Consider the following 22,207-nt stretch of genomic DNA (forward strand, 5'->3'; position numbering starts at 1 on the left):
CTAGTCCCCGTCAGTACTCTAGCTGCAGCATTTTGAATTAACTGAAGGCTTTTTAGGGAACTTTTAGGACAACCTGATAATAAAGAATTACAATAGTCCAGCCTAGAGGAAATAAATGCATGAATTAGTTTTTCAGCATCACTCTGAGACAAGACCTTTCTGATTTTAGAGATATTGCGTAAATGCAAAAGGCAGTCCTACATATTTGTTTAATATGCGCTTTGAATGACATATCCTGATCAAAAATGACTCCAAGATTTCTCACAGTATTACTAGAGGTCAGGGAAATGCCATCCAGAGTAAAGATCTGGTTAGACACCATGCTTCTAAGATTTGTGGGGCCAAGTACAATAACTTCAGTTTTATCTGAGTTTTAAAAGCAGGAAATTAGAGGTCATCCATGTCTTTATGTCTGTAAGACAATCCTGCAGTTTAGCTAATTGGTGTGTGTCCTCTGGCTTCATGGATAGATAAAGCTGGGTATCATCTGCGTAACAATGAAAATTTAAGCCAATACCGTCTAATAATACTGCCTAAGGGAAGCATGTATAAAGTGAATAAAATTGGTCCTAGCACAGAACCTTGTGGAACTCATAATTAACTTTAGTCTGTGAAGAAGATTCCCCATTACATGAACAAACTGTAATCTATTAGACAAATATGATTCAAACCACCGCAGCGCAGTGCCTTTAATACCTATGACATGCTCTAATCTCTGTAATAAAATTTTATGGTCAAACAGTATCAAAGCAGCACTGAGGTCCAACAGAAACAAGCACAGAGATAAGTCCACTGTCCGAAGCCATAAGAAGATCATTTGTAACCTTCACTAATGCTGTTTCTGTACTATGATGAATTCTAAAACCTGACTGAACCTCTTCAAATAGACCATTCCTCTGCAGATGATCAGTTAGCTGTTTTACAACTACCCTCTCAAGAATCTTTGAGAGAAAAGGAAGGTTGGAGATTGGCCTATAATTAGCTAAAATAGCTGGGTCAAGTGATGGCTTTTTAAGTAATGGTTTAATTACTGCCACCTTAAAAGCCTGTGGTACATAGCCAACTAACAAAGATAAGTTGATCATATTTAAGATTGAGCATTAAATAATGGTAGGACTTCCTTAAGCGACCTGGCAGGAATGGGGTCTAATAAACATGTTGATGGTTTGATGAAGTAACTAATGAAAATAACTCAGACAGAACAATCGGAGAGAAAGAGTCTAACCAAGTTACCGGCATCACTGAAAGCAGCCAAAGATAACGATACATCTTTGGGATGGTTATGAGTAATTTTTTCTCTAATAGTCAAAATTTTGTTAGCAAAGAAAGTCATGAAGTCATTACTAGTTAAAGTTAATGGAATACTCATGCTCAATAGAGCTCTGACTCTTTGTCAGCCTGGCTACAGTGCTGAAAAGAAACCTGAGGTTGTTCTATTTCTTCAATTAGTGATGAGTAGAAAGATGTCTAGTTTTACGGAGGGCTTTTTATAGAGCAACAGACTCTTTTTCCAGGTTAAGTGAAGATCTTCTAAATTAGTGAGACGCCATTTCCTCTCCAACTTACGGGTTATCTGCTTTTAAGCTACGAGTTTGTGAGTTATACCACGGAGTCAGACCACTTCTGATTTAAAGCTCTCTTTTTCAGAGGAGCTACAGCATCCAAAGTTGTCTCAATGAGATGTAAAACTATTGACGAGATACTCTAACTCTCTTACAGAGTTTAGGTAGCTACTCTGCTCTGTGTTGGTATATGACAATAGAGAACATAAAGAAGGAATCATATCCTTAAACCTAGTTACAGCGCTTTCTGAAAGACTTCTAGTGTAATGAAACTTATTCCCCACTGCAGGGTAGTCCATCAGGGTAATGTAAATGTTATTAAAAAATGATCAGACAGAAGGGGAGTTTTCAGGGAATACTGTTAAGTCTCTATTTCCATACCATAAGTCAAAACAAGATCTAAGATATGATTAAAGTGGTGGGTGGACTCATTTACTTTTTGAGCAAAGCCAATAGAGTCTAATAATAGATTAAATGCCGTGTTGAGGCTGTCATTCTCAGCATCTGTGTGGATGTTAAAATCGCCCACTATAAGTATCTTATCTGAGCTAAGCACTAAGTCAGACAAAAGGTCTGAAAATTCACAGAGAACTCACAGTAACGACCAGGTGGACGATAGATAATAACAAATAAAACTGTTTTTTGGACTTCCAATTTGGATGGAAAAGACTACAGAGACAAGCTTTCAAATGAATTAAAGCTCTGTCTAGGTTTTTGATTAATTAATAAGCTGGAATGGAAGATTGCTGCTAATTCCTCCGCCCCGGCCCGTACTACGAGCATTCTGACAGTTAGTGTGACTCGGGGGTGTGACTCATTTAAACTAACATATTCATCCTGCTGTAACCAGGTTTCTGTAGGCAGAATAAATCAATACGTTGATCAATTATTATATCATTTTACCAACAGGGACTTAGAAGAGAGAGACCTAATGTTTAATAGACCACATTTAACTGTTTTAGTCTGTGGTGCAGTTGAAGGTGCTATATTATTTTTTCTTTTTGAATTTTTTTGCTTAAATAGATAATAATTTGTGTCATGTTGTATAGATTACGTTTCACTACAATTTGAAAGGGCATCATTTTTAATTTTTTTTTTTTTTTTTTGTATGCAGAAGCCTTTTATTTTAATTAGATCTCATTCCAAAAATGCAGATGTGTAGTAGCTCAAGGGTTTACAACCTTTCTGGCACCACTGCATACCATAACCACAAATACCCCAACCCAAGTTTCTCAGACTGCACTTATTGCATTTTATTATTAATATGGACTTTATTTCAATATAAATCTACAAATAAGGAGGATTACTGCAGTTTTTATTGACTGTGAGATTTTCAGTTTGTCTGCTGTTTGCATACATCAAGATCAGTTAATCTTTAAACAGTGTGGAAGATGCCAGAAGACTGCAAACATTGATGCAACCTTTTGAACGGCTAATTGAGATAATTCTGTGTTAATTACGTGACATTTGGCTGTATTTAAAAGGGCTACCTGTTGCTTCTTGAGTTCAAAGGCATAAAAAACTGAAACGATGAATCCGAGAGTCTGGGCACATCACAAGTACTTCTTTCTTTATTAGAGATTGAAACAAAGGTGGTATTCCTTCAACTGCTTTAGGTTTTACGGCGTACTGAGCTTTTCAGCATCTCAGGTTTTAGCATTTGTGCAGCTGAGTTTTCATTAACCCCACATCATATTTATGTTGAACCCACAGCTCTTGAGAGACATCCTCTAATCTGGGGTCTGTTACTTGCATTGACACGTTCATCACTTTAAAATAATTGTGGCTCCTACGTTTGAGGAGATGCAGTGAAAGCACTCCCACAAGTGTGCAGTTAAATGGTTTCTAAAAGAGGTTTATTGTTGGCGAGTATTAAACTCCTCTTGCCTTTGATGTCCAAAAATGAGCATCGATTGTGGTTCCTGGAAATTTTCTCACGTTCTCAGTTCTTTTAAAAGACAGTTCACAGAATCCACTTCCATAATAGATTGTTAGTCCAGTCAGCAGTCCGGTGGTGCACCCTTGGTTTCTCTCAAATTTCTGACTGGGACCTGGGATGTGCTCGGCTTGGGGTATATAGTGTAAATGAGGTCCTGCATGAAATCTGCTTCCCAGTCCTGACCAATTTCTTGCTAATTGCATTAGGACTGTTGTGACTATGGTCTGTCAGGTTTCCAATCGTATGAAGACCACAACTGGGTGTAGGGAGGATTGTTGAGACAGCACAACCTGGATGTCCAGCTCTCTAGCCATCAAGTTTACAGAACAATGTGAGGAAAATGAAAAATGAGGTTTCTACTTTGTTTCCTAGTTTCCATGTTCATCACAGTTGATTGTATGAGGACTCACTTTCTTCACTCTTCCCCCAAGACCCACCATATCAACACCTACCCAACCTTCAACTCCAGATTTTTCAGCCTCTCACTTGCTTTACAATTTTCTTTTTCTTTGCTTTTACTTGTCTTTACTCATCAGGGAGAAAATATTTTGAACTTCTTTTCTTGGGTGTCTTTATTGTGTCTCATCCTTAGTAAGTCTATTGGTTTGATTTATGCTCAGCCAAATTCCCCATCTCCACCACCAGTCAGTCAACATCTTCTACATGAACCTCTCTGGAAATGCCCCTGGTGTTGTGTGGGCCGCCAGAAGAGGAGGTACTGCTGGCCCACCACCAGAGGGCGCCCTGCCTGAAGTGCGGGCTTCAGGCACGAGAGGGCGCTGCCGCCTCCAGGAACAAGCCGTGGTGACAGCTGTCACTGATCATCTACTCCACATCTGGAATAAAAGCAGGAAGACACCTCCACCACATTGCCGAGATATCATCTTCATCAAGAGGTAATATCCTCAGCCTTTGTGGTAATTTTCTAAATCTATCTATTGTGAGTGTTTGCAGGAGTACCGGTCCTTAGTTTGTGGAGGCTGTGCAGGACGGCACTCTTTTCCTCTGAGGGATCGCTGCAACACGTATTGAGTGAGAGGTGGAGGTGGAATTCCCACCATAATTGTTCTGGGTGCACACACACCCACACTTGACTGTTTTTGTTTTCTGCCAGCAGTACCAGATCCGACACGCCGAGACGGTGGCCACCTGGGGACTTCGGGACTTGGCGGCTCCAGTATCCCTCGGGTTCGGTGGCGGTGGAAATCGTGTGGTTCCGGTTCGTCTCCAGACGGGCGTCTCCTATCGTCGAGCCTGCCCACACGACACCTTTATTAATTGACTTGTGTACATTCTGTAATCTGCTGTGTTTGGTTGTGACATTCACAACAGTAAAGTGTTCTAATTTAACTCCTTCCATTGTCCGTTCATTTACGCCCCCTGTTGTGGGTCCGTGTCACTACACTTTCCCAACACCTGGGATTTGTCAAATTTCGTACTCTTCTTCATTCATGTCTGGTCTTAGATAGTTCTGGACAATTAATGGGCCCATATTTGATGAAGCTCTTTCAAGCCAAAGTTAGTCCGTAGCCTGTGAACCAGGGGAAATCTGCACCTACCCTCAGAGCTAGCATCTTAATCAACTGCATTAGAACATAGGACAGTCGGGTTGGATAGATCATTGCAGTGTACCATATACAGTTATAGACTTTTGATTTTGGTGTACCCATGATTATGTGGACATGGTCAGGATGGGGTTCACCGCATAATCACGGGTACACCGAAATCAAAAGTCTATAACTGCTTTATTATATGGTAAACAAGAAAACTGGGAGTTTGTCAAACATACTAAAACTGAAAAATCATTCTCAAGTTACAACTCTTTATTATTACTGTCATACTGCACCATCTGACATCCCATCGATTAACTGGAGATGCCTGTTAAGTCCGTGATGAAGAGTCATCAGACTTGTTTTCTTATAAAGTTCGCCATTCGCCTGTCCACGCAAAATCGACCGAGTACTCTGTCAAGCATCCGTCTGTCATAAGTTTTAAAGTTGGGCGCATGTCCCTTTTCAGTGATGTACTTGCGAAACTGACTGTGTATTTCTGCAGGTGTTCTTCACATCTTTTTCTTGTAAAATTAATTTTAAGTCAGCATCGCTAACAGACTCAAACCTGTCTTCTGACATCTTGTCAACAAACTGACAGCCAAAGTAGGCATTGTATCGCCTTATCTGCTTGGCCGTTATCGATATAAGACGTCGCTTGATTATGTAGTGCTACGCTGCACGAGAGGTGTACTTGTTTCGCACCAGCAGTCAACTCGGCATGTGGTACAGCTCAGAAAGTGGCAAAAGGGCCAATCAGAAGTTGGCAAAATCCCATACCATATAATAATGTAGGTAAAGAGTTGGCTTCACTGAGGCTTGGACAGCTTTTCCTTGGCAGGCGTTTGTAGTCCATTTTAATTATTTGTGCCTCTGGTGTGGCTCTACACATGCAGACTTGGAGGATAGATTTCTAGGAGAGTTAGTCCTCCAATGTCTGAATACAGGACTAATCCTGATGATGCTGTTGCTGTCAGTGGTGGTAGTACCCCCCCCCCCCCTTCCCCTCCCAACATGCTTGGATCTCAAGTATACTGGGAGGATAATTGCCTTCAGGCATAGTTCAAGATCCAGTTTTGCTTTCCATGTAAACAGTTTAGCACATTGTTTAATGTATTTTGAATTTTTCTGGGAACCAGGAAGCAGAGTTCTAAATAGGTCAGCAAAATACAATGATAAAAGTCAAATTGAGATTTACAGTAACAGTTCTGTTAGGCCTTGATGATTCCCAGAATGCCACATTTTGATTGTGAGTCCAGGTCTCTTAAGCGTTTCCAGAATTCTGATGTCTTTGCTGGTCCCAAATATAACTATTAAGCTGAAGGGTTTAGGGGGTTCTGCTAACCCTTATATCTTTACACTAGTCCCCAACTATCACTGAGGTACTATGGTTGTCTGGACTACTCCATGAACCTCTTTTTCACTCCTGCCCACTGGCAATTGGCAGTAAGGCACCCTTCATGTAAGAATGGTGTGGACTCAACCACCTGCAGCTCAGCGTATCTAAGACGAAGACGCTGGTGTTGGACTTCAGAAGACGGAAGAACCATCCAAACCCAGTTACCATTAATGGAACTGAGGTGAACACTGTGGACGACTACAAGTTCCTGGGTGTCCACTTAGACAACAAACTGAACTGGACTGTAAATACAGATGATGTGTAGAAGAAAGATCAGAGCTGACTGTAGTTGCTCAGGAAGCTCAGGTCTTTAAATGTCTGCAGACACATGTTGCAGATGTTTTATCACTCAGTGGTCCCCAGCGTTATCTTCTACGCTGTAGTGTGCTAGGGCAGCAGACATGAACAGACTCAACAAGCTTATCAGGAGAGCTGGCTCTGTCCTGGGGGTTGAGATGGACTCTGCGGTGGAGGCGTCAGAGAGGAGGATGTTGAGGAAACTGCTCAGCATCCTGGACAACCTGCCACCATAATGTCATGTGAGAGCACCTTCAGCCATAGACTGTGACCACCAAGGTACACCACAAGGTTTTTCCTACCTGTGGCAATCAGACTGTACACTTCCGTCACTTTCTGCAGGATGAATACATAATGAACAGAGCTATTCACACTCAGTTACTCAGTGTTATGTGCAATTTTGTTGAGCATCTTGTGCAAATGCCCCCCGTCATTTCTCATAAATCTGTTAATATAAAAAAAACCTTCACTGTTTACTGTTTCTGTACTCTGGCAAAGTAATTTTCTTTGGGATAAATAAAATTGATCTTATGTAAGTTGACGGGGGTCGTAGCATCATTTGACAGAAGCTGCAATGATGAGCAGATTTTTAAAAATTAGCCTTGTGAGCACAGACATCAGCCAAGGCTTATTTATCTGACAAGGTGTTTAATCAGTCCAATTAATCAGCCACCTGTCCTTATGCTGAAGTCAATATAAATCACAGACAGCCCCATCTTCCATCCAATGCACAATGCAAATGTTAGTGCTAGTTTCCAACTTTCTTTAAATCGCAAGACAAATGTATTTGTGCTCATTCACGCACCCTTGGGCTTGTTGGAGGTGTGGCCAGGCATAGTGCTGGTGGACTCTTATTGTGAGAAACAAAATTAGTTGCGGCATAGATGGCGAAAACCAGTTTTTCTGGTATTTATGCAGTACAGTATACAGCTATGCCTGACATAGGCGGGTTAACAACCGATGTGCATCCAACAAAACCGAATAGAAATTAATTGCATAAAATTAAAGTCGACAGAGCTCACATTATGCACCCTATAAACAGCAAAGTGGAGTTGGACACACACCAGATTGTGATTGTATTATGTACTTTACACCATCTGCTATTGACTGCCAAGATAAGGCCAGACAGACAAAAAGCACACTACGCGCGATGAAACTGATGATTTATCCAATCAATGATCCGGCTCAGTTGACACAAAACTTTCCTCTTGCTTCAGACTGATTAAGTGTTTCTCTTTCACTTTTGTCCATATGTAAACCCAAATACAGTCGGGTCAACAGTGCGTGTGCTGGTATTTCACTACAAACCATCCAAAGCAGCTAAAGTGGCTCCTCTTGCACTATATGCAGTGCAGCTGAGTCTAGATCCTTATTAAAAGGTGTTTCCATAAATTGACTGTGACACAGAAGTCCTCGCTTTCCAGGATAGCGAAGATTCGGCTCGTCATAGAGAAATGTTCATCTTCATCATACGCTTGAGGTGAGCCCTCTGAAGGATATTTTTTGCTGGTATTTGGTAGTCAATCACTCAGAAATGATAATAAGGTCACTCGATACACCCGAGCTTCAAGCTTGTACAGAATTAAAATGATTTCTGCCCCATCGACTACATTAAGATAGAATGAAAACCAGTTTTACCCAAATCAACACACATCCAGGACCATCATGGGCAATAGCTGTGTTTGCGTAATGTTACATAACTTTATGGGAAAGTGTGGGATTTTTCATCCCAGGCACTTTTTTACAGATGTTTTGAGATTCAAGTTTTCTAAAATCCTAAATCCATACAGGTTGGTTGTCGATGAGGTGCTTGTTCTTGGAGAGCAGCAATGCCAGATGGGGAAAAAACCAAACCTGTTTGTATCAGTTATAAAGTTGCTTTACATTTATTGAAGAAAACATGCATACACTCCCCATGAAATTTTCAACTATTTAATGGCGACAAGTAGCGGTTTACTGTGATGTTTTGAGTTTGCCCCATAGGCTTACATTGTATAGCTCTTAATGGCCCAGTCACACGGCATACAACGATTGCGGAACGAAGGGAAAAATCACAATTCGTTGAGAAAAGTTGGACGAACAAGCTTTATCATCTGAATAGCCTGGGAATCAAGAGTGCAAAAGGGATGAAAGAGGAACAAAATGAAACTGAAGCTAACACTGATCTTGACACTTTAAACGAAATGTGCCTGGAGCCACTGCTGGAGCAGTGTGTGTCTGCATCTCTGTGTTCTAGGCCTCGGCGCTGGACGGAGCTGCAGCTCCTCTACACAAGCGCTCAAAAACCGACGTTTGTACTTTGTGAAAACATTCACAACTTTCATTAGTCACTTCCTCCAAACCATCAACATGTCTATTAGATCCCATTCCTACCAGGCTGCTCAAGGAAGCCCTACCATTATTTAATGCTTTGATCTTAAATATGATCAATCTATCGTTATTAGTTGGCTATGTACCACAGGCTTTTAAGGTGGCAGTAATTAAACCATTACTTAAAAAGCCATCACTTGACCCAGCTATCTTAGCTAATTATAGGCCAATCTCCAACCTTCCTTTTCTCTCAAAAATTCTTGAAAGGGTAGTTGTAAAACAGCTAACTGATCATCTGCAGAGGAATGGTCTATTTGAAGAGTTTCAGTCAGGTTTTAGAATTCATCATAGTACAGAAACAGCATTAGTGAAGGTTACAAATGATCTTCTTATGGCCTCAGACAGTGGACTCATCTCTGTGCTTGTCCTGTTAGACCTCAGTGCTGCTTTTGATACTGTTGACCATAAAATTTTATTACAGAGATTAGAGCATGCTATAGGTATTAAAGGCACTGCGCTGCGGTGGTTTGAATCATATTTATCTAATAGATTACAATTTGTTCATGTAAATGGGGAATCTTCTTCACAGACTAAGGTTAATTATGGCGTTCCACAAGGTTCTGTGCTAGGACCAATTTTATTCACTTTATACATGCTTCCCTTAGGCAGTATTATTAGAAAGCATTGCTTAAATTTTCATTGTTATGCAGATGATACCCAGCTTTATCTATCCATGAAGCCAGAGGACACACACCAATTAGTTAAACTGCAGGAATGTCTTACAGACATAAAGACATGGATGACCTGTAATTTCCTGCTTTTAAATTCAGATAAAACTGAAGTTATTGTAATTGGCCCCACAAATCTTATAAACATGGTGTCTAACCAGATCCTTACTCTGGATGGCATTACCCTGACCTCTAGTAATACTGTGAGAAATCTTGGAGTCATTTTTGATCAGGATATGTCCTTCAGTGCGCATATTAAGCAAATATGTAGGACTGCTTTTTTACATTTGCGCAATATCTCTAAAATGAGAAAGGTCTTGTCTCAGAATGATGCTGAAAAACGAATTCATGCATTTATTTCCTCTACGCTGGACTATTGTAATTCATTATTATCAGGTTGTCCTAAAAGTTCCCTTCAGTTAATTCAAAATGCTGCAGCTAGAGTACTGACAGGGACTAGAAGGAGAGAGCATATTTCACCCATATTGGCCTCTCTTCATTGGCTTCCTGTTAATTCTAGAATAGAATTTAAAATTGTTCTTCTTACTTATAAGGTTTTGAATAATCAGGTCCCATCTTATCTTAGGGACCTCATAGTACCATATCACCCCAATAGAGCGCTTCGCTCTCAGATTGCAGGCTTACTTGTAGTTCCTAGGGTTTTTAAGAGTAGAATGGGAGGCAGAGCCTTCAGCTTTCAGGCTCCTCTCCTGTGGAACCAGCTCCCAATTCGGATCAGGGAGACAGACACCCTCTCTACTTTTAAGATTAGGCTTAAAACTTTCCTTTTTGCTAAAGCTTATAGTTAGGGCTGGATCAGGTGACCCTGAACCATCCCTTAGTTATGCTGCTATAGACTTAGACTGCTGGGGGGTTCCCATGATGCACTGAGTGTTTCTTTCTCTTTTTGCTCTGTATGCACCACTCTGCATTTAATCATTAGTGATTGATCTCTGCTCTCTTCCACAGCATGTCTTTTTCCTGGTTCTCTCCCTCAGCCCCAACCAGTCCCAGCAGAAGACTGCCCCTCCCTGAGCCTGGTTCTGCTGGAGGTTTCTTCCTGTTAAAAGGGAGTTTTTCCTTCCCACTGTCGCCAAGTGCTTGCTCACAGGGGGTTGTTTTGACCGTTGGGGTTTTTCTGTAATTATGGTATGGCTTTTGCCTTGTAATATAAAGTGCCTTGGGGCAACTGTTGTTGTGATTTGGTGCTATATAAATAAAATTGATTTGATTTGATTTGATTCAGCTGATTGAACAAAGTCAAACAAAAAGTAATGTTACAAAAACTAAACAAACAATAGGCAATCCAAGTCAACACAGAAGAGAGATCGTGAAATGACTGGCTTGATGGTCTTCTCTGCCACAGTAATCATAACACTGAGTCTTATGGAGGAATATTGAATACTTTGGATCCCAAATAATTCTCTCCTGCATTCTGGTCAATTTTTCATCATATATCCATGAATACATCATATTTTTATACTGGTTCAGACAATTATAAGTCTCACATTCAGAAATCAGAGACTGTTCTGAGCATTTTGATATGCAACACATGGACATTATACTAAAACAAAGCACTTTACAAGGGGAAATTTTTGAGGTATGGTGAAATTGAATTGTAGTGTCTTCACAAAAGTAGCCATTATTCTGGAATGCTTCCTAATTTTTTGCACGTCTTTCAAAATAAGAGCACATTTGAACATAAACTTCAATTCCACTTCCACACTGATGACATCGTCACGTGGAATAGATGAGAAAAACATAGTGAAAACTCATTATTTTTTGCTTTTTACAATTTTTTAAATTTTATTTTCAATGGCCATTTAATTTTTTTTATTTAACTTTGGATGAACATTTAACCTGCATTTAACCAAAAAAATAGGGTGGGCTGATGCTCGGCCTGGGACACTCCAACACACAGGTATGGTGATTCAATTTCCATTAGTTTTGTATCAGTTTAACCATCTAACCAGACATCCAATAGCAGCACATATCGGTGTCCTGTTTTCATCCTGCCTTCTTCTGTGAAGCATTTCTTTTCCCAGATGTTAAACCCTTACCAGCCATCACTGTGCAATCTCTGGATCCTCTTTACGTCTGGATCGTTTTTCGTCACGGACCAGCGAGTTTGCCTCTGCTAACGTTTTAAACTTTAAGAAAACACATTGCACACAGCCAACCGTAGCTAATTGTCAACTTTCTGTGTGGGACGTCTTCCGGATAACGGAGTGACGCACGCGTGCACACAGTGTTTCTTCTATTATCAGCTGTTGACAGAGAGGCGGGGGAGGACACTTTCGCTTTGTGTAAATAGCAGCTGGGAGCCGCGGCTTTCTTTTCCTCTTATTTTCTCATTATTAAATTAGTCTGTGGTATTTTTCAACACCATTCTTCAGTCTTTAACCGACTCCTTCATCAACACCTCAATCTTCTATCTCCGCTGCATTCTCCCACACACCAGCCTTTGCACACACACTGAAAAAGTGTTTCTGTCTCCATCTGTTCCTGTCTGATAGAACCACTCATTGATCCCTGTTTCTGTACGATTCCAGTGAGTGCAATTTGTTGGCAGGAAATAAGAAAAAGAAAGAACACGACAAAGTACAAATGAATCCACAAACTCACTGTAATCATTTTGTTGCTGTACTGTTGAAGCTACTACAGGGCCTATACATACTATGTTTTATTTACGCTAATGTGTATGCGATGTGACCCCAGCTAGCTCATTGTGAGGCGCTAAAGACCAAAGTGTTCAACATCAAAGGTGTAGCACATCACTTTTTTTATGCATCACAATATGTATCTATCAATACAATTGAGTAATTTGAGTAAATTGAGTTTTTATTATGGAACAGTTCGAATAGATGCAATTTGACTGTTTGTGCACCACTGGGGGCAGCACCACATAGAGGAGCAGAAATCACTTCATAGGAGAAGCCCAGCCAGCTGTTACTAGCATAAGTAGCATAGCGTAATTTTCCTGTTTTGAACTAGTATAACAGTATTAACAAACTGTGAACTTAAAGTTCAAATGGGTACATTTAACTGTTATACAATCTACCATATTGGCCATGTTGATTTTGTTTCTAATTCGCAAACTTAACATTTCTGCGACCGGTCTTATGAGTTTCACACTGTCATTTCAACTTTGACAAGAATTTGAAGGTGCTAAAGTAGGAGCAAAACAAGCATAATTAATTTTTTTTTATGTTAAAATCAAGCCATAGACCAATTTGTAGTAAGAAGAAGAAAGTAAGTCCTGTATAGGCCCTGAGGGCCGTAGGTGCTCGTGCTTATCTCCAGATTCCATAGCATCAAGCGGATAAGAGTCTATGACTCCCTCTGATGCAGGTTACTAACCCCATCCGAGGCCAGTACCCTTTTACAGCTGGGTGGACTGAGGCAATGTAGATTAATTGTCTTGTTCAAGGACATAGACAGGTAGCATGAGCAGGTTTTGAACCCAGGTCTACAGATTAGCAGGCCAGCTCTTCATCCACTTCATCCATTATGATGTCAAAATGAAGCCATTGGCAAGTTCATAGTACATAGATCAGTTACGGCGTCAGTGTATCAATGAAGCATCATGACGTCAGTGGCAGGTCTCTGGAAAACGGCTTAATTTATGTGCTTATATAACATGTTTCTTATATATTCTGTAAATTCTGGTGAGAAATAAACACTTCTAAAACTGAAAACACTGTTTTTGGAACCTAGGGTTTAGGTTCCCTCACTGAATTATATGCTTCGGATTTTCCAAATCCAAGGAATTACCCCAATTTCTTTTCTTTTAATGTCCACTTCAACTTTGTTTACCCAAACTAAATCTCATCTAGAGACATGTTTACTGCATTTATAGCTTGAAACGCATCCAGAATTAAATTACCTCATTAAAAATAAATATGAATGTGAACATACCTCTTGCCTTGTGCTCTGTCCCACTTCTGTGAAGCCTCTCTGGCCTTGAATGTGTATTTATTTATCTAGTTAAGCTACATCGCAAGATAATTTTACTTGAAATGATGAATATCGGAGTTAAACACTTGTGGCCACTCTGCTACAGCTTGTACCTTCCAAATTAATATTGAATGATTCGGTCAAAACAGGGTTATATTATATTTTGTTTTTTTTATTTTAATATATGTTACATGTCTTCAGTTCCACATAGAACCAGTGGCGGCTCTGGAGATTTTTGTCATGCTGGGTCTAGCTAGGGATGACACTCTTCACTGATGTAGGAGGCAGAATTTATACATAGGAAATGTTCGTTTTGCCTACTCCATGCATATTAAGACTCACATAAAATATACAAGTGATATAACTTACAATTACCACTATAAAATAAGGGAGCAAATTTCAGGAATAAGAATTCTCTTTTGAATGAGGATGTCAAACTCTGCTCAATGCTTTATCATGGAATGACAAAAATTAAAATATATAGTACTATATTTATTGTTGAATTTATGTTTTCATGGTTTTGAATGAAACAATATCATTATAAGAAACAATAAAAAAAAATTGTGCATCACAACCACTCCATTTGAAAAAAAACCTTATTCATGTGAGCCAATAAATTTGACCCATTAAAATGTAACACTTCCGACAAACCAATACAGCGTTTCTGAGAGCGTTTCTTAAGTCATGTTAATTCCTTTAAAATTAGTTTGTTTTTTCCAAAATTGACTTTGTTGAAATCTTGCCATGACGATGATTTTAACCAAAAAATAACTGCTGTTTCACAAAATATTTATACTAAACTTTGTAAAAATTCAATGTCCAAAGCATGGTATTCATTATACCCAAAAATTGTGGGGGGGAATCAACCATTTCACATTACCGTGTCTGTCCAAAAATTTAGCCAGATACTGGTTCAAATATCTTGGCAAAAAGTCGCGATTAAAAGACGTTTTTGGACATTAATCACATTACTGAATGATTCCCAATCCTGTCTGTCTTAAAAGTACATTGTGTAAATACTCACCATGTCTATGTCTGTCAAGAAATAACATGCGCAAGAAATACTGGTATTTCCTGGAAGTCCAGGCTTACGTGATACACACATTTCTTGGGAGCCCAGACTACTGCAAGGTTTGACTGGCATCGTTTTTAGCAAGGCAGGACAAAATGGGTGTCTGAGCATCTTGGTGGTGTTGTCGGTCAGAGATCGTAACGTACAAAAGAAGTATGTTACGAAGAAGTAAGCATATATTTGTAAATTTACCGGTTACTTTTTTAAAGAACTGTGATAAAAGCACTATGTTTTCACTTGGTTGCATGATAAATTCATTTATAAAAGATGAATAAAAAGTATTTTCATTAATAAATACATGGATTTGAACTTTTAAATGATTTGTTACATATTATCCCGTAGAAGATTTTGACTCATGTCTGAGTTTTACTTGTGTTGTGCTACCATTACAACACTTGATACAATTTATCCATTCACTATTTTATAGTGTCGGAATTTTATGTTATTTTGTTTTGTTTATTTATTGCTTATGTCTTAAGAAATCAGCCAACTAGCATAACTTCAACTATCTACTGTAACATGAAATGGTCGCATTTAGTTGATGTTGGTGCAGAAAATGATCTGAAATCTAACAACATGTACAAATAAAATACTGGTGTTAAAAAATGCTACATTGGTCCCACCATAAATTGCCATACTTGCGGCAAAGCAGACTGGATCACACTCTCATATCCGCAGATCTTTGATGAATTGTGACGTCTTAAATTTGGAAATCTTCCAGGCTGAAAAAGAGAAAATCAACCTGATCTCATACAAGTTCATGATGGCTTAAAAAGTTATTAAATCTATAAGTTTGTGATACATCAAAAACGACATAGTTAGCATTATGGTTGGGGATAGTGATAATGTGACCCATTTCATGATGGTATCATGAAAAAAAACATGAGACTGGGCTGAGAAATTTTAATGTGAGTTTTATAAAAACAAACAAAAAAAGTGTGTTGCTGTTATGCCGCGTTCACACCGGATAATACAGTCAGGATTGAAGCTAATCTCCTTCACTCTTTCTGAACGTTGAACCGTCATCCTCCTGTTTTTAAAATTTCATCAGGTTTAGTTTTTCTCAACAAGTCAAGAATCAGTTTTTCATCAGGTTAACATACCAAAGTGAACAAAATAAGGAACCCAACCACCTATCTTGCTAAGCTGGTAGCGGACGAATGACATCTGCAGGGTGCGATGGAAACTTGACCACTCTGGATCAGTCAGAAAATGTGACAAACTGAGGTTCAAGTTTTTTGAGGGCAAATTCAAAATGGGTAATTTTGGGGAGGTGGGGGGCTACAGCTCCATGAAGCCCCACAATAGAGCCGCCTTTGTATAGAACTGTACATACTCTTCCAGTTAAGCAGATGTTGACATTAGACGTTGCATTATCTCGCGTCCTTGTGGAGCAGGATTGTTCAACGTGTGCTGCTGCTCCACTTTCTGCTTCTTGTCAGACCAGAGTTAACACCACCGCTTCAATATGTCCACTTTTTTTTTCTTCTGCCAATGCAGAGTTGACTGCTGTCTTCTTTCAGTTCATCTTTGATCACCTTCTCCTCCACTCACATTCTGGCTCTCTTTTCCTCACTTTGCCCATCTTCGGACATTATTTCATTTTTATTTGTTGTTTCTCATCTCCTCTCCGTATTACATTTCTGGCATTCCCCCTCCTCCGTTTCTACCGTTGCATCTCCTTCAGTTTAGCTCTCGTTCTGTCTCTGTAGGGCGCAGACAGCCATCGCCCCATAAGCCCAGTGTCTGGAGAGCTTGTCAGTGTTGTGGGTGAAGCTTTTTCATTACATCCATCTTCTTTCCAAACTTGCTTTTGAAGCCCGCTAAGGACCGGGGAAGCTCGGTTCACCGCGCTGCCTGGCTTGTCAAACTTACTCCGTGGGATCGACATCTTCCAATAGTCTAATTTTGTCAAGCACACATAACATTTGAGTGTCTGCTACTGTCGGTGTCAGCGTATCTGTCCGTCACCGGAACTGTTTTCCAGTAGAAGCTGTCACTTTGTCCACTCTGCCACTCTCCGTCTGTCAGACCGAGTGCAGGTCTGTGCCCCAGTTTGACTGCAGTCATTCAACCGAATACACAGTAAATTTTAAAAAATACCAAAGCAACGTTTTTCTGAAATACAGTCACTCAATTTTTGGGGGCAAATTCAATCTCACGGGTAATCACGTTCTCGCTGGGGAGGCCGAGATTTCATTGTCAGTGTAAACAAGCGTTCGCGGGTGGTGGAGTGGACAAGCAACTTGTTTGCAACATTGCGTTGTTACGGAGTTGAGTTCAACCAAAATATGTATTTAGGTGTTTAACTAAGATAATCGTGAGACTTTAATGTGAGTTTAATAAAAACAAACAAACAAAAAAAGCGTGTTGCTGTTATGCTTCATTTCCACCGGACGACACGCGAGCGACGGCAGCGACAGGTTGTCATATAATCCCTATGGAAGGATGCATTGTGGCGCCAAAGAAGTTCAAGCCACACAATGTGATAGATGCGAATGAAGCGATTTTGAGCGATTGGCGCGTTTGTGGCACGATATCGCATCGTGTTGCCCTCCTCCCCAAGTTGAAAAATCTGAACTTTTTCGTCTTGTCACGTCGTGATGTCCAATCAGGGACTGGATATGTAGTGACGTAGAGATGTCTGGAGTTTATACTTGTTTATACTTGATGTGGACATGTCCTGTCTCTGGCAGCCAGCTTGTGAGCAGGACTTATGTCCCTTTTGTTACATGCCCTGCAGCAGGTCTGTAATCGTTGTACAAATTGTGGGAAAATATAAGATTTATTCAGCTTATGTACTTACTGAAACGTACAAATAGTACGAAATTTGTTGGTGTTAGCAAAAACCTGATTTTAGCTAACGTCTCCACAGTGTTGTCAAGTTAAACTCAGTCGCAAGGAACAATGACAGCATGCATTTCACAGTAAGAGTATTTGCTGGGATGCTGGCATTAAACATTTTTATTGTGAAATGGTGCAAGCAATATGAATTATCTGATGTTGTTTGTCTTTGCTACCAGTAACATGGGCAAGCCACGCCATTTTGGATGAATGCTACAATGTTAATCAAAATAAAGGTTTCAAAATAAAGGTTTTGAAAATTAATTCCCAAAATTTTCATAATCAAATTTTTATTATAATTCTGATGTGATCTAGTGATGTTGCTACATTAGAATGTTTTTGTTCTGACAAACCGTATTAAACAAAAGGTTAGCCGCTGTTAGCATTAGCATATGTAGCCTCATATAGTAAGCGTTGTTAGCCATGTTGTAGTTGTAGCCTCAAAAGCTGAGTCCGATCTGACAAATAGAGAGATATGTGAGCCACATAATCGCACTCACACAGATACTTCTTGCTTTATATATAGATTTTAATGCAAATATGTATTAAAATCATCACTGCCTTGGGTCCTAGATGGCAACCACCCAAGTGGAACACTGGTCCATCCCACCTCCTGAAAGTAACCATCAACAGTACAGCCGAGTCTCATGTTTGTTCTTTCGTGATACCATCATGGAATGTGTCACATTTTCATGATGCGGTCAAGTTCAGCTCACTATTTTTAACCCAAACCATAACCATAGCCAGGAAACCAGTATTGATCAGTATGTCTGGTATTTATATTGTGGATTTGTATTTATATTTGCAAACTGTTTTTCATTTTTGATACTCACTTGTGTGCTTCTTACCCTGTGTGCTACTATACAGTGCTGTTCTATCTAATCTAATCTAATCTAATCCAATAACCCCCACCCCCAAACATTGTTACACATCACAAACTAACAGATTGAATCACTTTTCATGATGCCATCATGAGACTGGGTTGTATAACACATGTAAACCATCCAGTTCTCACCAGACAAGTCAGGGGATGGATACATGAACATTTTGAAAACACATATTGTCAGTTAATAAGAAATACAAACAGTATGGTACTGTATGTGTTCGACGATAGTCTTCAGGGTCAGTATTGTCCTTCTTATGCTTATTTTTGGAGGCATTCTTGTTTTTTTTTTTTGGGGGGGGGGGGAGTTGTAATTAAAGCATAGGAGCGATCATATTAAAGGCAAAAATCATCCAGTTGTGAAAGAGGTGAATTATGGCTACAGAAAGAAAGGTCTGTACATCATCGCGGGCTCCACAACTGTACCTCCAAATATTCTCTACTTCCTCTGCCCCATACCAATCCAAATAATTATCTGTCCATTTTAGTTTTAACTTTAGTGTCAAATTAATTGCAAGATCACACGTTTCTAGGCTCCAATGGAAACCTTTGAGAGAAAATGAAGTGTTGCCATATGGAGAAGAAGAACCCAGCAGATGTCAAAAACCTCAAGGGCTAGAGAACAAGTTTCAAGGTTAATTTACTCAACGATCAGCAGTTTGCTACTTCTTTCTTCCTGTGTATACGAGTTTATCTCACCAGAATGTCATGGCTGGTTTCTTGGCTTGTCCTTCACGTCCCACGTTTACTCCCTCATCCCATTTGTGCCGTCGTCCTCCCTTCCTCGTCAGACATATTGTGTTGTTGGATCGACCGCTCTGACTATCTCCGACAGCTCGAAACGTGATCAGCGTCTCGTTCTTGTCTGTTTTTCTGTCTAGATGTATATTCAGACCACCACCCTGACGATCTCTCTCAGTCTGTCTGCCTCGGTCTCTCTCGGGATGCTCTACATGCCCAAAGTCTACATCATCCTCTTCCATCCTGAGCAGAACATTCCCAAACGGAAGCGCAGCTTCAAGGTAAACCCGCCTCCGGATTCTACAGAATGGCGAACCTTCTATATTTGATCTCCCGTATTTACTTACTTACATACTTTATGCCAATGAAAGCAGATCAAACTGATCTGACACAGTTTAACTCAATTCAAATGGTTTGTATTTGAACACGAACATGTGGCAATACAGGCCATTGTGACAGCTGCCACCATGTCGGGGAAACTGACCCAGAAAGGAGACCGACCCAACGGAGAGGTCAAGACTGAACTGTGTGAGAGCATGGAGACCAACAGTGAGTAAGAGAACACCAGAATTTTATAACTATACATGTAATAATCCGCATTGGTGGCTACATTTTATTCCAAAATACCATTGTATACAAATACACAACTAATACTTGCAACACTTTATTATTAAAACAAGACATCACATAGAAAAACTTGAATATGAGTAGTACAGAAATTGTTGCTAAACAACCGACACTGGCTAGTAATGATAAGAATAATCACCGCCAACACCAACACAACAATAATAATAATAATCATCATATATGAAAAATGACAGTACTGTGCAAATGTTTAACTTGCATAAAAAAATTTAATGAAACATGATTTAATGCCTAATATTTATTTACAGCTAAGATGCACCAATTATTTATTTTACAATTAACTAATTTATGTGGTCTCCTGCAGGTTTCAAAATAAAGGTTTTGAAAGTTAATTCCCCAAATTTTCATTTTCTATTTCAGTCTATTATTAAGCATTTTTTATTTAATATTTGCAGTTTATTGCTTTGAAAACCTATGTAACATCAATTAACCACTTTCGTTAACTGAGTAGAATTTCACGTCTGATTTGTTAAAAAGAAACATTTCAAAAATGCTTAAATCTTTTGCACAGACATGAATTTTTGGGGGAACAAGTGGATTTTCTGTTCGGGAGTGTTTACACTAGATGTTGCTACATGAGAATGCTTTTGTTCTGACAAACAGTATTAAATAAAAGGTTAGCTGCTGTTAGCATTAGCATATGTAGCCTCACATAGTAAGCTTTGTTAGCTATGTTGTAGTTGTAGACTCACCACACACATAAGTCACGACTGATTTGTTGTTCTTGACAACCATGGTGCAATTAGGACACGGTGTGTTTGACTACCGACAGACTGGATTAAAAAAAAGTCAAAACACTGTTAGCATTAGCACATACAGCCTCATGTTTGTCATGAGAAAACAGGAGAGACAATTTTCAGCATTGAGTATTAAAAGGCTGCAAAACGTAACTGAAAATATCTGGATTTTTTCTTTTCAGCATGGAAAGTCCAGTCAATCGATCCAATAATTGTGTTGCAGTTAGCATTTGCACACAAAATGACATTACAGGTGAAAGAAAAGTCAAGTTGTATATTGCAGTTGTCGTCACATGAATCTCAAAATAAAAACCATATTCTGCATTTATTAATAAAACCTTGGGTCTGATTTGAATGAGATCAACGAAAGGACACGAACAACAGTTACAAGGAATACATTTCACAAAATATTAAATATTATTGGGAAATATTATTTATGGATAACTACTTGTGTATTGATGTCAGTTATCAAAACTGGGAGCGTTAAATGGGGCGGGGGGGTTGATAAAGATGAAGTGGCAGCAAAGCAGTAAGTTTTGAAATATTAACCTTGAAAAAACAAAAATGTGAAAATATTTCAAAATCAGATTAAATATCAAACACATGAAAATGTGGTGATTTGTCACAGCATGACCCCTTTAATCATGATCTTATTGGCTCTAAAACAATTTCATTTTTTAAATCTGCCCATTGAACATTAAAATCTGAATGAAAACATCATGAATCAAACATTTTAAGACAGTTTTAAACCTGTTGGAACTGCAACGTTTTCTTCTTCCAGTTGGACCATCGAAGCTTCCCGCTTCTATATATTCTACATATTCTAATGCTAACAGCAGTTAGCATCTTCTTTAATATGTCATAATATTATGTCACTGTTCATCATAAATAGTGGCACACTCCTCAACGAGAGAGATCTTTGCAGGTCCTGGAGAAAACGTTGTCTCAGCTAATTACAATTTGATTGAATTACGTACTTCACCTGCATTTTGTGCGTACATATGGTATGCATCAAGTCTTACCTTTGCTTTAATTAAAAGTAAAAGATTAATTTAAATGTGAAATGTAATTTCACGCCTGAATTTTTTTTGCCTGGCAGAAACAGCTGCATCAGTGACAGTCTTTAAGGAGCGCGACAGTGACGTCCCGTTACGTTCAGGTCAAAGCGTTGTTTTGTGTGGAGTCTCTCCTCCCATTCTGTCACCCGTCTGCAGATGTGTCCGTGCGCACGCCTAGCGTCAGGCTGCGGACACGTCTGCCAGTGCATTGCCAGCTGTGCACGTGATGCTCGTGCACCCATCGGCATGTTGTTTGCAATCAAGCAGCAAAGTGTTTGATTTCCTCCAATTCAGACTCCGAGCTGTCCGCAGGGTTTTAAAGAACCAAATGTTTTAATGGAACATTTGTATTAGTCTGACTGTTATAGCTGCTCGTGTCCAAAGGCAAGTACCAAATATACAATCAATAACTGAGATGAAGAAATGTAATACATTCAACAAAATGAACAAACAATATAAATCATAGATTTACATAAAGACTCATT

General features: G+C 39.4%; 1 protein-coding gene and 1 long non-coding RNA gene across 2 annotated transcripts in view; one reads left to right on the top strand and one right to left on the bottom strand.

The window, feature by feature from the left end:
- Positions 1–22,207, top strand: part of grm8a (glutamate receptor, metabotropic 8a) — a 666,822-nt gene that overhangs the window by 641,819 nt on the left and 2,796 nt on the right. The window contains exons 12-13 of the mRNA XM_034163875.1: positions 19,423–19,563; positions 19,729–19,831. Coding sequence (XP_034019766.1) covers positions 19,423–19,563; positions 19,729–19,831 — 244 coding nt within the window. The remainder of the gene's footprint in view (positions 1–19,422; positions 19,564–19,728; positions 19,832–22,207) is intronic.
- On the bottom strand, positions 1,412–21,056 carry LOC117504408. Its single transcript, XR_004558795.1, has 3 exons — positions 20,903–21,056; positions 8,597–8,601; positions 1,412–1,422 (listed from the first exon to the last, which is right to left on the bottom strand). It is a non-coding gene; the product is annotated as an uncharacterized LOC117504408 (long non-coding RNA).

The sequence above is a fragment of the Thalassophryne amazonica genome, chromosome 22 (assembly GCF_902500255.1).
Source record: "Thalassophryne amazonica chromosome 22, fThaAma1.1, whole genome shotgun sequence".
Taxonomy (NCBI): domain Eukaryota; kingdom Metazoa; phylum Chordata; class Actinopteri; order Batrachoidiformes; family Batrachoididae; genus Thalassophryne; species Thalassophryne amazonica.